At 35.4% G+C, this 16,510-nt stretch overlaps 1 protein-coding gene across 5 annotated transcripts in view; it reads right to left on the bottom strand.

The window, feature by feature from the left end:
• Positions 1 to 1,280: 1,280 nt before the first annotated feature.
• MCTP2 (multiple C2 and transmembrane domain containing 2) overlaps positions 1,281 to 16,510 on the bottom strand; it is a 285,321-nt gene continuing 270,091 nt past the window's right edge. For 4 of the 5 annotated variants that reach the window (XM_020964224.2, XM_020964238.2, XM_078151161.1 and 1 more), the window contains 2 exons: positions 12,528 to 12,625; positions 1,281 to 10,145 (listed from right to left, as the gene is read on the bottom strand). In XM_020964224.2, the coding sequence (XP_020819883.1) occupies positions 10,077 to 10,145; positions 12,528 to 12,625 (167 nt within the window). In that variant the 3' untranslated portion in view covers positions 1,281 to 10,076. The remainder of the gene's footprint in view (positions 10,146 to 12,527; positions 12,626 to 16,510) is intronic. The other variant, XM_078151162.1, reaches the window with a different exon arrangement.

The raw sequence follows: 16,510 nt of genomic DNA, 5'->3' as shown, positions 1-16,510 counted from the left end.
CATAATTTCAGTAGAATCTGAAAAGAATCTAAACAAGGAGTAGTGATAAACAACAGTGGATCAAATGGTTGAGAAGTTCAGTGTAAGAGGTGGTTTCATTTCAACAGCTTCATTAATGAATGAATGAAGGAAACTACCTCATTATCAAAGCACATATCAACAGTGTTAAATTGGGAAACATTGCAAAGAACAACCAGGAAAAAGAATTATTCATATGGTTCTTATAAATATCCCAGAAACATATTTTTCATTATAGCATTATTGTTTTGCTTCAGGTGGTGATCCAATAGAATTGCCTGATGCCATGTGTGTGTATGTGTGTGTGTATGTGTGTGTGAGTGTGCGTGTACATGCGTTCTGTCATATATAGGAAGTAAATGCTTATTAATATAGCTTATTTTATTCTATAATCTTTGAGTTCTAAACTGTTTGTGGCTACTTCTCCAACTTGTTGCAGCTGAGGAAGGGTTGAATTTGGAGAGGGGATCTGGCTGGTTTTTTTTTACACAGTTTCTGCTAAGTATCACCCACTGGGAAGCATGATGACTAGTGACACAGGTATCAGTTATAGCTTTATTACACCAAAATATCTGGTTTAAAAGCTGCTAAACATGTTATTTGGCACTACGGGATGATGGGTTTAAGTGATGATAGATTATGACTTTAGAGATGATACAGTCTAACCCCTACAGTTAAAGAAACTGATAGACTTAATTTTTCATTTTCCTCCAAGTACATTTGATGTCATGTTCCTACAGTAATAGAGGGAAGCTCTTCTATAGTGAAATAGGTTGTTAGTTTCCCATTACTGTCATTTTTCAACGAAGCCTGGGTGATCGTTTGCTAATGATATTGTAGAAAGAATTCCTATTCAAGTAGTGGTTGGATGGAAGATCTCTGAAGTTCCTAGGGTAACAAATGTAAAATATACTGAAATTTTTGGTTTTCTCCATCCTACAAAACATAATATTGAGGTCTTCCTGGAAAAAAAAAACTAAAGCAGCATTAAAAATGGACTAGATAAAAGAATAAAGGGTTGCCAGTATACAAATGCCTGACATACCACTTTAACTTAAATATTGATAATAGTTTTGATTCTACAACAAAGAGATGTGAGAATGGAGAACTGCATTCTTTGGGATGGCTTCCCTCCAAAAATTTAAATTTTTATAGAAGAATTTGACTACCCCCTGACCAAATCAGCTGGGGAGAGGGTAAGAGTAGAGGCAATTAATTGAACAGATCTGAAACAACTTAAATTAATAATTATGAATCATCAATGAGACACCAAGAATATTTATTTTAATAAATAGAAGCCTCAATAGGCAAGATACAGTTGCAGTTTTCAATATTTGTAGTATTGTCAAAAGGAAAGAGTAATTCAGAGGATTTCTGATCTTGTCAATGTGGGATTTCTTCAAGTGATTCATATCTCAACCAATCTACATCATCTCATCCATTCTGTTCAATCACTGTCCATTTGCTCCCACAGATTGTCTATAATGTTGCTGTTTAGGAAGAGTCCATACTAGAGTCTTTTTTTTAAAATAGCATTTTTGTTTTTTCCCCCAATTCCATGTTAAGACAATTTTTAGCATTAATTTTTACCAAATTTTGAGTTCCAAATCTTTCTCCATCCTCCCTGCTCTCCTCTCTTCCTAAAATAGGAGGCAATTTGATATAGGTTATGCATGTGCTATCATGTAAAACATATTTCCATATTAGTTACAGTAAAATATGCTTTGATCTGCATTCAGAGTCCATCAGTCTTTTATCTGGATGTGGATAGCATTTTCCTTTGTGAGTCCTTTGTCAATGTCTTGGATCATCGTATTGTTGAGAAGAGCTGAGTCATTCATAGTTGATGATCATCACACAATGTTGCTATACTGTGTACATTATTTTTCTGGTTCTACTCATTTCACTTTGCATCAGCTCATACAATTTTTTCCAGGTTTTTCTGAAATCTGCCTGTTTATTGTTTCTTATTGCACAGTAGTATCCCATTACATTCATAGACTACAACCTGTTCAGTCATTCCTCAATTGATGGCCATCCCCTCAGTTTCCCATATTTTGCTACCACAAAAAAGGGCTGCTATAAATATTTTTGCACATGTGGGTCCTTTTCCCTTTTTTGTGATCTCTTTGGGATACATTTCTAGTAGTGGTATTGCTAGATCAAAGGGTATGCACAGTTTGGTTGCCCTTTGGGCATAGTTCCAAATTGTTCTCTAGAATCATTGAATCAGTTCACAACTCTACCAACAGTCCATTAGTGCCCCAATTTTCCCATATCTTTTCCAAACTTTATCATTTTCCTTTGTTTTTTTTGACATATTAGCCAATCTGATAGATGTGAGGTGGTACCTCAGAGTTGTTTTAATTTGCATTTCTTTAATCAAAAGTTATTTAGAGCACTTCTTCATATGTCTATACATCCCTTTGATTTCTTCATCTGAAAATTGCCTGTTCGTATCCTTTGATCATTTATCAATTGGGAAATGGCTTGTATTCTTATAAATTCGACTCAGTTCTCTACATACTTGAGAAATGAGGCTTTTATCAGAGACATTTGCTGTAAAGATCACTTCCCAGATTTCTGCTTTCCTCTAATCTTGGTTGCATTGGTTTTGTTTGTACAAAATCTTTTAAATTTAACATAATCAAAATTATCTATTTTACATTTCATAATTCTCTCTATCTCTTGTTTGGTCATGAGTGCTTTACTTTCCCATAGATCTGACAGGCGAACTGTCCCTCATTCTTCTAATTTGCTTATGGTGTCATCCTTTATGTCTAAATCATAAACTCATTTTGACCTTATCTTGCTATATGGTGTGAGATGTTGGTCTATACTTAGTTTGTGCCCTATCATTTTCCAGTTTCCCCAGTAGTTTTTGTCAAATAGTGAGTTCTTGTTCTGGAGGCCGGGATCTTTGGGTTTATCAGATACTAGGTTATGATGGTTCTTAACTATCGTGACTTGTGTACCTAATCTGTTCCACAGATTCACCACTCTATGTTCTTAGCCAGTACCAGCTAGTTTTGTTGATTACTGCTTTATAATATAGTTTGAGATCTGGTATTGCTAGGCCACCTTCCTTTCTATTTTTTTCATTAATTCCCTTAATATCCTTGATCTTTTGTTTTTCCAGATGAATTTTATTGTTGTTTTTTCTAGCTCTATCAAATAATGTTTTGGTAGTTTGATTGGTATGGCACTGAATAAGTAAATTAGTTTAGGTAGGATTGTCATTTTTAGTATCTTGGAAATTGATGAACAATTGATATTTTTCAAATTGTTTAGATCTGACTTTATTTGTGTGAAATGTGTTTTGTGATTGTGTTCATATAGTTCCTGGGTTTGTCTTGGCAGGGAGACCCCCAATAGTTTTACAGTTATTTTAAATGGAATTTATCTTTCTATCTCTTGCTGCTGGGCTTTGTTGCTCATATAAAAATACTATTGATTTACTTGGGTTTATCTTATGTCCTGAAACTTTGCTAAAGTTGTAAATATTTCAAAGTAGTTTTTTAGCTGATTCTCTAGGGTTCTCTAAGTATATCATCACACCATCTGTAAAAAGCAAGATTTTTGTTTCCTCATTGCCTATTCTAATTTCTTCAATTAATTTTTCTTCTCATTGATATAGCCTAACATTTCCAGTATTATATTGAATAACAGTGGTGATAATGGGCATTCTTGTTTCACCCTTGATTTTACTGGGAATGATTCTAGCTTATCCCTATTACAGATGATCCTTGCTGATGGTTTTACCTAAAGACTGTATATCATTTTAAGAAACACTACCTTTATTCCTATGCTCTTGAGTGTTTGTGCTTAATAGGAACAGGTAGTGTATTTTGTAAAGAAAAAAAAAGTTTTTTCAGCATCTATTGAGATAATCATGTGATTTCTGTTGGTTTTGTTATTGATATGGTCAATTATGTTTACAGTTTTCCTAATATTGAACCAACCCTGCATTCCTGGCATATGTCGTCTAGGTCTTTTAACATTTTGTGAGTATGAGTGGAAAAGTCAGACTTTCCATTTGTTATCTCTTGCTCTTGTTACTTGTCTGACCCATCACTTTGCTGCTGGGCTTTGTTGGTCATATAAAGAAATGTTTCCAACTAATATTAATATACTTCAAATTGCTTGCTTTTGCAATGTAGTTTTCTGTTGGCCTTTGGGTCACCTCAAAATTTTATTCTTCAGGATTTGTGGTATTTATGGCAGTGTGGCATCACTAAAAGCTGTAAAGCCTAGGTTTGAGACCTAGGTTCTAGCTCGGTGGTCTTGGAAAAAATAATTTATCCTCTTTGAGTCACAGATCCCTTGAGTTAACAAATGAGGAATCTGAGATGTAATTTCTGAGCTTCCTTCCAGTTATAAAATTATATTTTCTCTATTACATAATAAATTCCAAAGTTGCCAATAGTTGCTTTATTCTAGAACTCTATTTTTGACAATGGTGCCTAAAAAGTTTTTGGGAGAAAGTATAGTAGTAGTAACTTTCTTTGGTATAGCCTTCAGAAGATATGAACATACTCTAGCACCCATAATCTTCCCTTCATAACATATAAAAGGTTTATAGGTTACAAATTTGTCTAAACTTTTCTAGAAGCTGTCTGCAAAGTCCTACTTTGGTGCCTCATTGAGGCATGAAATGATCCTAGATTCTCAAGAGCAATGTTGCTACATTCTGTCAGGTTCTACCATGCTATATAATCTGTCAATAAACCATATCTTCTTCTAAAGACCAGCATAGCTAAGTACAAAGAATCTCATCATCAGTGGGATGGTCATATGTTGATTCATTCTTTAGTCAAAGCAACCTATGGAATCAAAAATAAAATAGAAAATGGTCTTCAGTCCTATGAGAATCATCCATTTCTAATGTATGAGTCACTTCTGAATCAGCTAATTATACAATCAATTTGTGAGAGTAAAAATTAAATTTTATAAAAACTTGGATAATAAAAATGAGAATAAGTCTGGAGTATAATGAAAACAATTCCAACGTGACCTACTTAAACTAGTTGGTAACGACAAAAATGGTAAATGAATGGCGGAATAAGCATTGACAATTTCATAAAGAAGTTTAACCAATGTAAATTGACTGGCATGAGACCAAAAGAGCCTAGAATAATTTCAGCCAGAAAATACTTTCTCTCTTTGCGAAGCAGAGATTCTGTATCCAGTGGGTACATTGGCTTAGAATAAAACTTGTTTGTAACATCTTATGGGGAAGAATGGTAGAATATTATTAGCAATATCACCCTCATATGACAATGAGAAGAATTCGAGGAGGAAAAAATAAGTTTAATGAAAGCTAGTCAAGTGATTCTATTAAGCAGATAGGCCATTTAAAGATAGGAACAAGGGCAACAATCAATAGATGAAAAAATGCTGAAGATATGTAAAAATGTATACAATAAATTCTTTTTACTATCAAGGGTGGTGGAGACATCACATTTGGACTTGATGTTACAGTCCTTGATGTAAATGGTAGTGAAGAAAACAAAGATAGGGAAACCAGAACAAGCATACATAGTAGAGGAGATCCAAGGCAATATAATTTTGAGAATGTTAAGGAATTGATTGTCAATTGAGTGACTGGAAATAAAGGAACCTACTGAAGACATAGAGAAAAAAATCTTGGCTCTTATTACCAGAATAAGACAACCGAAATAGCATCAAGTAACTACTGAACCAAATGGCTACTTTGTCATCTAGTTAACATTTTTATGGTGGAAATCCACACACACACATTAAGAATATACTTGATGAAAATTTAAGAAAAATCCAAATGATTTTTCATAGTAGACCAAATCTTGATAATCACACAATTTCAAGAAAATCAGAGAATACAATACTTCAGTCCTTACCATTGAGAAGCCAGTGAGGTATAAAACAGGAAAATATATGCATGACAAAGGTGTCTATCTTTGAAATAAAAGGCGTTGTTCATATAACCCTACTTATTTATTATATACTAACTGCATCAAACATTAGAACATTTTGGATCTCATTAAGAGGTTCTGTAATCACTCGAATGCTCCCTGGTCTAACTATGCACATTGGGAAAACTAAGTGAATGAAAAATACAGTTGTTTGTTTCTTTACTAATTTTTGACCAATCAGCAAGCATTTATTAAGCACCTACTATATATCAGGTACTAAATGGTGGAGATACAAATGTAAAGAATGAAGATCCCTACTCTCAATAAATTTATATTTTAATGAATAGTTATGAAGTTAGAATAGCAAAACATAGCATTCATTCTGGATCACAGAATCAAAGATCTAGAATTATAGTAGACGTCATCTAGGCCAGTGCTTCTTAAACCAACGGTCGCAACCCCAACAAAAATTTGGCAACGGTAAATGCTCAAAGACCAAAAATAACTAAAAATCAAATGCATAATTAATCCTAGGTGTTTCTGGCACTCCTTGCCTGTGTTGCATCATACAACTTTGCTGTAGCCTTGGTTCTAAACATACAACAGGCATACTTTATGTGCTGCCACACCCACACAACACCAATGAATGCTGCTGAAACACAAAAAGGGGTTGCAGGTAGAAAAAGTTTAAGAAGCTCTGATCTCTATTCCAACTCTTTCATTTTACAGATGAAGAAAATGAGGTCTTTGGATGCTAAGCTATTCACTCAAGTTCATACAATACAAAGTAGCCAAAGTAGAATTTGACCCTGGACCCTCTAACTTCAGACTCAGTGGTCTTTCCACTGTACCATGCAGACTCTTACCTCAGATAGAAACATAGAAAAGAAATCAAGGAGGAGAAAATTGGGATGGACTGCTCCCCTCCCTCTTTCTGAAACAAAAGCTAACCTTCTTAATTCTCATGTAGAACATTACAAATGAAAAATTATGTAGGAGAAGTGATATAAAGTATGCTGTCAGAGAAATATATGACTGGAAAAAAACCAATGAGCCAGTCACAGTTCAAGTTGCTGTTCAGTCATGTCCAACTCTTCATGATGTCATTTGGGGTTTTCATGGCAAAGATACTGGAGTGGTTTGCCATTTCCTTTCTAGCTCATTTTGCAGATGAAGAACTGAGGCAAACAGAGTTAAGTGACTTGCCCAGGGTCACAGAACTAGGAAGTATCTGAGGCCAGATTTGAACTCATGAAGATCAGTCTTTCCCAATTCTAACCCCAGTACTCTATTCACTGCTGCACCTAGCAGGTACAGTTAAAGAGAGATGGTTAAGCAATAGATAGCTTGCATCCTCTACTGATGTCCATGTGTTGTTTAAAGAAAGCATGGGCAGCCTCTGTACGTTGGGTGGACTTTTTGTGTTGGTTTTATGGGAAGTTATGTTCAAGATTCCCAAAGAACATGCAGGTATGGATGGGTTATGATTTGCATGATTGGAAAGAGTACCCACATAATGTGATCACAAGTCTAGAAAACATTAATATCAACACAAAGGTCATTTCTGACGACTGACGTTAAGCATCAGCTCTTTCCTAATAAAATGTTTGTTGAATTCTAATGTCTGCTTATTCAAATAACAAAAAGATCCTTTATCAGATGATGTATTTGAAATTTTTTGCTCACCAGGCTTATTTGAAGAGTACATTCCTTGTGTGCTCAACTAATGCAATGAATGAGTCCCAGAGTCAGGTAATGGTTAAAAAAAAATTTTAAAAATTTAAAAAGGCCAATTTACTATGCTTTCTGACCAGTCAATTATTTCATTTTGAAAATCCTATACAAAAGAATGCTGATAAAATACTGGTTTTACTTCCGAATAAATAGGGGTTATTTGGCTGCTGAAAATTTTCATTGAAATGACTGATCGGATCTCACATGTCTGTTTAAAAATGTCTGCCTTAGGTCCTTACAAAATAACAGACTATGATAAACTAGATGATAGTTGGGAAGGAGACAATGAGGCATTGTTTACACAGAAGATTGAGTAACTGGTTGAACAAAAGAGATTCTTGGGTATCTATTGTATGTACAAGTAAGAGCTTTACTGAAGCTATTGTAATTTTTACGAAGCTCTCTCCAACCAGCTTCATTAACTTGAAGTAAATCAAATCATGCAGAAATCTGGCTCAGCCAGAAAGACAACCCAGGAAAGATACAATATGAAGAAAAACAGACATGGGATGATAAGGTTTAAAATCTTTGGCATTTTTCACAAATATTTCATTTGAAGATTATTAAATTACAACCTAGAAAAAATACTAAAACTATTAAAGCAAGTCTAGTTTGTTTTCCGACTTATTTTTATACATATATACAAAACTGCACATACGAAGTTATGTGTCAACAAAATACATTTTTATAGACTTAAATTTCATTTGAAAAGAGTATTTCATTTAATTCTACATTTTGACAGAATAAACATTTTTAATTATTTGGGAAACAACAAATGTTCTGTAACATTATGGAGATGGATGGGCAAACAGGTAGAAATTACTTTCCATTCTTAGATTGCTTTTGCTTCCTGACCTATAGTAGGATTTTAGGACAAATTCTAATTGTGCATATTACTTATGATCAGAACAGGAATCCTAGATCCAGTATTAGAAAGCCAACCTAAAGAAGTCCATAAATTAAATCCAATGGCATATAAGTTCCTTGAAGGCAAAGGCCATGTCTTTTTTTGTTTTGGTGTGTCCAGTGACTAACATAGTACCTGGAGGTTGTAGGAACTTAATAAATGTGTACTGAATTAAATGAACAAATCTTATTTTTTAGCCATAAACCAATTAATTTTAAAGATTCTTCAAGGATCAAGAATCCCACTGTTGTGGGCCTTCTGCTCCATCAGCACATGAAAGAAATAACAGCTGAAATTTTAGAGGCATTCTGCACCAATCCCTCCCCCCAAAAATCTCTCATCCTTTGTCCAACATCATGATGATACATTTAGCTAGTCTGGTCCTGCAAAAAACATGCAGTTTATTCCTAGGCCTATAAGACCTGGACTCATATCATACCTCTGTTACTATGTCTCTGAGTCTCTGAGTTCAACCATTTCATCGTGCTCAAACTAGATGGCCTCTGAGATCCTTCTCCCCCCTAAATCTCAGGTCTTAAACCTTTCTTTCCATCCTGGTAGAAACTGCCAGAACTAGGGTTTTGCTAACATAGGCCTTTGGAGATTCAGTGCCACCTCTTATGTCAGAATAAAACACTGGAGAAGATCATTAGAAGAGACGCACTTACATAGAGTAATCAATTACCGGAAGAAATAATTTTAGTCACCAGAGACCTTATCTTTTTTTGTCCCTTCACTCACATTTAAAAAATGTATTATTTCTAAAACAGTAGTGTTGAGTCTTTTTGACAAACAAAAGCAAATGAAGATAAAAATCAATGAGATAGTATTAGAATGATAATTGAAAATAAACTCTTTGTGGGTCAGAAGATTGTATTTCTTTAATTTATTCAAATTGGTTGCTTCTGACATGTCCATTGCCAGCAATGGATCTTATGGAGCAACATGGCATCCAGCACCAAGAAATTGATTGCAACTAGATAATAGCTACTAAGACATCATTGAAGCTTCAGCTTTTTTTGCCCTTCTGGCCATCATGAGATACATATTTTAAATTATACATTATTTGAAAAGATGATGGGCATCAAATATATTAGAACAAAACCTTTTAAGTGAACAATTATCTAAATGAAGATGTAAAAAATAACTCTAAAATCTTAATGGTAAACCTGTTAGAGGAATTTAAAAAGGTCAAAGTTTCTCCTGAGTCCAAGACGTCTAGATGTCCTTGGGCAAACTAGTCATTGGTATTCTCCAATGGGGAAGCCGAAATACTGAAGGTCTCACTCCAGTTCTTCTGAGAATGGAACAATTGTGCACATTCCTTGGATTGCCTCCACCAATTGGGCTGACCCTCTGCGCAAAAACAATAATGCCAATACTCCATGTGTTCCTACAGGGAGGCAGTTGGGAGAATGTGAAACAAATATGCCCTTCCAGAATGACTATATGGACATGACTGGTTTTAGTGCTGGTCCAAACCAAACCCAAAAAAGAGATGCTGCATTCCAAAGTCGGTATGTGTCCTAGAGAGCACTCCGCTTCTTCCTAAGGGGACTGTGGTTGCTGTATGGTTTCAATTCAGCATACTGCACCTGTAAAAACAAATAGACATGACGTTTGCAGCTAGGTAACTCAAGCTCACTACAGTGTGTGTTAATGGCTCCCCAAGGACGAACCAAGGGAAACTAAGGAAGGTTCAAAAGTAATGAATCATTTTCTAAACACAGGAACATGGGGGATTAATTGCAGGAAGGATTTGAGAAGTCATGCATCATTTCATGAAACCAAAATATTAAAAGCAGATTTTCCTAATGAGATGCATGGATTTCTACCTGCTCTCAGCACTACAAGATTATTTTTGTATGTGCCAGTATTAACCTATAAGTAAGTTTAATAACAGTCTCTGGGGGCTTTGCAAAGCATGTGTGTCTAAGTGTACAGCAGAATAACTTTTTCAGAATTATTCATTCTTAAATGACCATCTCAAAATTTGAAAAATATCAGCAAATTACACATATTTATTTTTCCTCAAAGGGAAAACATGCCAAATCTGATACTGGTCCCAAGAATTATATCTGCTTCTGTTTAAAATGAATTCAGTTTACAGTAAAATGGCTAAAACACATGTGATAAATATGACCATGGTAGAATCCCTAGTGGCAAACTGTCTATTGTATAATTGAAAAGTACTTCCAGTGAAGCACTGAGATTCTTACTCATGGTACAGTATATCTTCCCTTAATCCTCTTTTTTTTCTTGTGCCAGCAACAAACTGGTCTTAATGCTATGAGCATCAGTCTTTAGTCTGTGTGCAGATATGTCACTGAACAGTTTTGATGAGAATTTCAACTACTAGGAAGACTAGAGAATTGGACTCACAAGTACTTACATAAGTGATGATGAGCCATGAGCACAAAGTGGTCCAGAGCAGGAGTTCTGAGATATGCATGGTGTCATGGCTTTAATTTATGATATTGGATTACATGCCACATGTGCTCACTAGTTTTGGTGTTTGTGCCAAACTCTCTTAGGACTGTATATTCTATCTCACAGATTCTAGCAACACTCCCTCACAAGAAAATAAATGAAAAAAGCATCTACTTCCTTAGAGTATTCAGAGATGATCCCTAAGGAGGACAGACCCATTTAGGGGAATGTTATAAATATAAATCTCAAATATTACACAAATAGGAATTGGGCTATCTTTGCCTTGAAATGTAAATGTCAAAGGACAAACCAACAACACATTGAACACACACTGTTCAAATAATAGTGGAAAATGAATAAGGATAACCAAGGAACTCTTTCCTCAATTTACAAACACTTTAAAGGAGTCTACAAGCTTTTGAAGTTATGATTTTATGTAAATATGCCCAAGGGTATATTGACAATTATTTTATAATCTCTCACAGATTAGAAACAAGATCTGATTTTAGGTTCTTTCAGAAAATGGCTCATTTGTTTGATTACTTCTCTTAAATTTACCACTAAATGTCTCCCTAAGCACCAACCCTCTATCTCCTATTTGTTCTGCACCTGTGATAGCTTCCATTAAAAAATAAAACACAAATTATAAAACAAAAAAAACAAAAACAAAACATACTGCCTCTTCTCTAGGACTCTAGCAGGTCAGGAGAAGGAATAGCCAATCAAATAAGACTAGTTATGTACAATATCTTACTTGGATTTTTTATCTCAATAAATTTGGGAAGAGAGGACGTTACCAGATTGAATTATAACCATCTGCTAATACTGCTTTTTTATTGATCTCGAGTCCTTCTATTCAGTTCCTTAGTCTATACTTATTAGAAGTAAATGGGGCTTAAAATTGAATAGATTCAGGAGACCTGGATTCTAGTCCCATCTCTCTCATCAATCTCATGTTTCCTTGACTTTGCTTCATCTCTTCATACCTCAGTTTCCTCATCTAGAACATAGCAAGGTTAGATTAGATGATGTCTATGCTCTTTCCTAGCTCTAACATTTTCTATGACTGTGGATTCCTAGGTTTGCAGAAGAAAAATATGGGAGTTTATCCCACCAAGCAGATAATCTTGGCAAGCATAAAATGAAAAGAATAATCCCCCTCCTCCCAACATCTCTTCATCTGGAAGTGGGAAAAAATAAGTAAAACCTCCCCAGGCATTGTATCTCTGTCACTTAGTGAGTGTATTTTATCCCCTTCAGGGAAGCCAGAGAGCAAAAAGGTGAGAAAAACATTGCTCGGTGGCCACTTGGTGTGAGTTCCAGATCATTTTTAAGCAGCTCTTTTTCAGGATAATTTTCCACAGTCATCTTATGCTTTTGACAAAGGTTTTGTAGCTGCCTCCCCTGCTATCCATCTCCCTTTATGGATTTTCTGATTTCTTATCTCTGTTATTCAAAAAGCTGGAGCATTGTATTCTTCCTTCACAGTGGCGGGCAATGCTACTGCTGCCTGATGCCCCTGTTGGTGGTGGTCATTCATTACTTACCTTTTGAACATCAGATGGTACCCTGGAGAGGAAATCTAGTAGCTCATTATTGTCGATGGCATAGGGATTTCTAAGCTTCTTAGTAAATTTATTTATGCCTAAAAAAAAAACAAACCCAGAAACACAGGGCCTTTTTTATTTTTGTATATTTTTGCAAACTCTCTTGGCCAAGTGGTGGTGATGAGAGTGGGGGTGGGGAGGGAAATTCACAAGTAAAAATTAGTGTGAAAACAATTACTAGACCTCAAGTCATGCACATGTTGCTGTCATGTGGAATCATTCACAAATGCCTTTTTTTGGAGGAAGGAAGGGGGGAAAGAGAGAAAAAGAACTCAGCTTGCTTTAGTTGTGAAAATCCCATTACAGCCTCAGCAGCAGGGTAGAAGGTACACAAGCAGAAACTGTGGAGCTCATGTGCTTTTTTGGAATATACTGATTAACAGACTATTCTGCTATGAAAACAAATGTCCCAGAAGGGAAAAGGCCTTTATTAGCCCAAACATGTTCCTGCCTGATGGCTTTAGACAAAATGTATTGGAGAGAAGGTTAGGGAGGGAGGGAGAGAAGGGAAAGGGGAATGAGAGGGTTTCTTTTGTTTTTTGTTTTTTTGGCTTCTTTGTTCCGTTTTGTTTTGTGTTTTTAAATCCACCCCAACCCCACTCTTCTTCCCTTCAATAATTTTCCCAGGTCCTTTTGCTATAGAACAGAACTTGACACGTCTATTATGCAAGAAACTATGAAAAGTTATTATTGGAAAATTATCTTAATATGGTTACAAACCATATTATTTATCAACCACTGTAATATCACTTCTAGTTTTCTCAGCAGTGAAGTGAATGTTAATTTAGGATTTGGCTGATGATAATTAGAAGGTGGAATCAACATTTAAGATGTCAATATGCTGCAAACTCCCACAGAGGTGTCTATAACTTATGTCAACATGCAAGTTCAGACTGAGCCCTCCCTCTATGTGTGTTTTCTCCCACAGGAGATGTAACCTCCACAACCTATTGTCACCATTTCTCTCTGTTTCTCAGAATGTATCTGGCTCAATGTATGACCAGTGGCTCTTAAGCTATCTTATTTTTACCATATGTCATCTCCGTTTGTTATAAATATGATTTTTTTTAAAAGGACAAATTCTAGGTGGTCTTCAAAGCTTTGCCATAGGATTCTTGTTTAACATGGGTCATATCTGAAGGCTCTGTCAGTCTCAATGATGCTGAGTGGATGCATAGTTTGCATGTACTCAGTCTTATACAAAGAATCAGAAATAACACTTCTCTATTGAACTTTTTCCACACACAAGAAAGGTTGGGGGTTTTCTTATTGCATTAAATATCGTTTCACTTTCATCTCCAGTTCTGGTTTCCTCCGTGTTATTATCCCCCATACTGCCAACCTCCATTTATGCTGAAAGGGAGATTAACAACTGCTTTACTACCCTAGAGCTAATAGGAACTGACCATTGTCCAGAAATACAGGATCATGTGGTGGTTTGACAGTGAAAGGCTGCTCAGTAATGGTACCCTTTTCCTTGACAAAAGGCTGTTCCCACCAGGGCTTTTTTTCCCTCTACCCCCACGAAAAATTCATGCTTCTAGCTAAAATTTCTCCATAGCTTCTTTAAACGAAAATACACTCAACTATGCTGGTCTGAAGAAATTTAATTGTGGGCTTTTCTGGCAAAAGAAAACAGACAAGGGAAAACGATGAAGGGAGACAAAGACGTATTGAGAAAAGATATATCTTCTATTGTTAATTATATATAGTGTGTGCATCTGGAGTCTTTACAATGAACAGCAAGGCAAGGATAATATCACAACCGATCAAAACATTGCATTCTTAGTGACTGAGAAGATTATAAACCTGAACAGTAGCTCAAATGTACCAATAAAGGCAGAAGTTGTCCACAACGTACTGAAGCTGTCTGAAGTAAACTGAAAAGCTTAGTTAGAATAAAAAATTTATATTAAGATCAAACATTTCAAAAGCATACCTTAGTTTATAAGGTTTTGTGGGCTTGATTTTTTTTTTTAGTCACATACAATTTTCTTCAGTATGAGGCCAAGGGCCAGAAACCCAGGAGTCATCTTGAATTAAGAAAGGCAAATGATACAGTGATGAGCAAGCCCTTGAAACAATATAAGAAATGAGGATAAGCTATGGAAATTAAAAAGTGCTCCCAATGCCTAGTCCAGATGGAAACAGGATCCCATTGTGGGCATGCAGTTTGAATACTTTAGCAGAATAACAAGGAGCATAGGAATGTCTGATGTGGTGATTTGCTCTTTTGGGAAACTAGTAAATGTACAATACTGAAAGGGTCTACAAGCCTATGAAAGATGGTTGATGGGAAGAACTCAACCAAAGGAAGAATATGAAGTCTTTTTTTTTTTTTAAAGGAAGGAGTCAGATTAGAAAAAAAAAAGACCAGATCCTCTGTAGTCTACCTTCAGACCACCGCTGGGTATAGCTTTATATCACTATTTTTGTAAGTGTTATTGGCAAATATAGTCCTAGTTACAAATACACAGGGGACCACTTTTGCCCTGGAAGAGTAGAATTAGCTCAACCCAGGGAATTGAGAATCTAAGGTCATATACAATGATAAATAAAAGAATAGTAGCATTGGGTTATTACTCGATAATAAAAAAGGGAGAGTGAAGGAGAGAGAGAGAAAGAGAGAGAGAGAGAGAGAGGGAGAGAGAGAGAGAGAGAGAGAGAGAGAGAGAGAGAGAGAGAGAGAGAGAGAGAGGAAGAGAGAGAGAGAGATTTGCTACCATGAAGGTTCCCAGGATGTGTAGTTTATTGCAGGCCTAAATCCAAAAAAATCAAGGTAAAAAATTATTTGAGAGGACAAATCATTTGCATATAATATGGACACAAATGATATTATCAGATCTAAGGCTATGTTAATTTAAAAGAATACAGAGTTTTGGACAGGAAAGTAGACATAAAGGACAGGATTTCCTTCAGTCCTCTCTGCTATGGGAAGGGATTATTAGAAAGACACCATGAGTTGTCTTTCAAATTCACAAGTGATGCTGCCCCCATTTTTCAGCTTCCTTGACCATGCGATGTGACATTCACATAAAAAAATTAGCCTAATATTTTTAGGAAGAGACTGGCTAATGAAGAAAGGAAGATATTAAACTACATTCTGTATCACTCTAGCTTTTGAGTTTGCTTTCAATTCAAAATTTTAGATAATTAATAAGATGTGTTTTGTTGGCACTTAGAAAAGGAAACTGAGATGACTACAAGCTGACATGGGATCATTCAGATGATCAGTCTGTCTAAAATAATTTCCTTTCACACAGTGATTAAATTGATTCATCATATAATTATCTATCATGCTTTAGATATAATATACCTGAATTTTGGGAAGGATTTTGGTAGAGTGTCTAATAGTGTGAAGCAAACAAGTGGGCTAAATGGTAATACAGCTTTGTAAATTATGTAAATTAAATGACAAGATTATGTTGGAATCCCAGATCTGATATTTACTATGTATAGCAACTGACCTTGGACAAATCAAGGCTTCAATTTCTCTGTAAAGTGGACTAGATTATAAGGTTTCTTCCAGATCTAAATCTTACGATTATAGTATCAAGGAATTATGATAAATGTCACATTACCACAGAAATCTGCTCTTGATCTTAATATGTTCAACATTTTTGTCAATGTTCAAAGCACATAGTTGCTCATCAAATATGAAGATGACAGAAAGTTTGGAGGCATGGAAAAACAGAATCTAGATCTCAAAATATTGAAATGGGCTAGAGACGATAAGCCAAATCTAATAAGATAAAATTTGGTGCTTATAAATCAAAGTTCTACTTTTGGATCAGAAGAATCATCTCCCCAGGAAGCAGGGAAGGGGAGAGAAGAACTAGTTAGATAATAGTTTAGGTGAAAAAAAGAGATTGGTGTTTTTGTAGATTGCAAGTTCAATGAATCAATAATATGATGAGGCAGGC

Source organism: Phascolarctos cinereus, unplaced genomic scaffold (genome assembly GCF_003287225.1).
Source record: "Phascolarctos cinereus isolate Bilbo 61053 unplaced genomic scaffold, phaCin_HiC Scaffold_3;HRSCAF=262, whole genome shotgun sequence".
In the NCBI taxonomy this organism is placed as follows: Eukaryota; Metazoa; Chordata; class Mammalia; order Diprotodontia; family Phascolarctidae; genus Phascolarctos; species Phascolarctos cinereus.
Note: the sequence above shows the minus strand (reverse complement) of the source record. Positions and strands in the feature narration are given on the sequence as shown.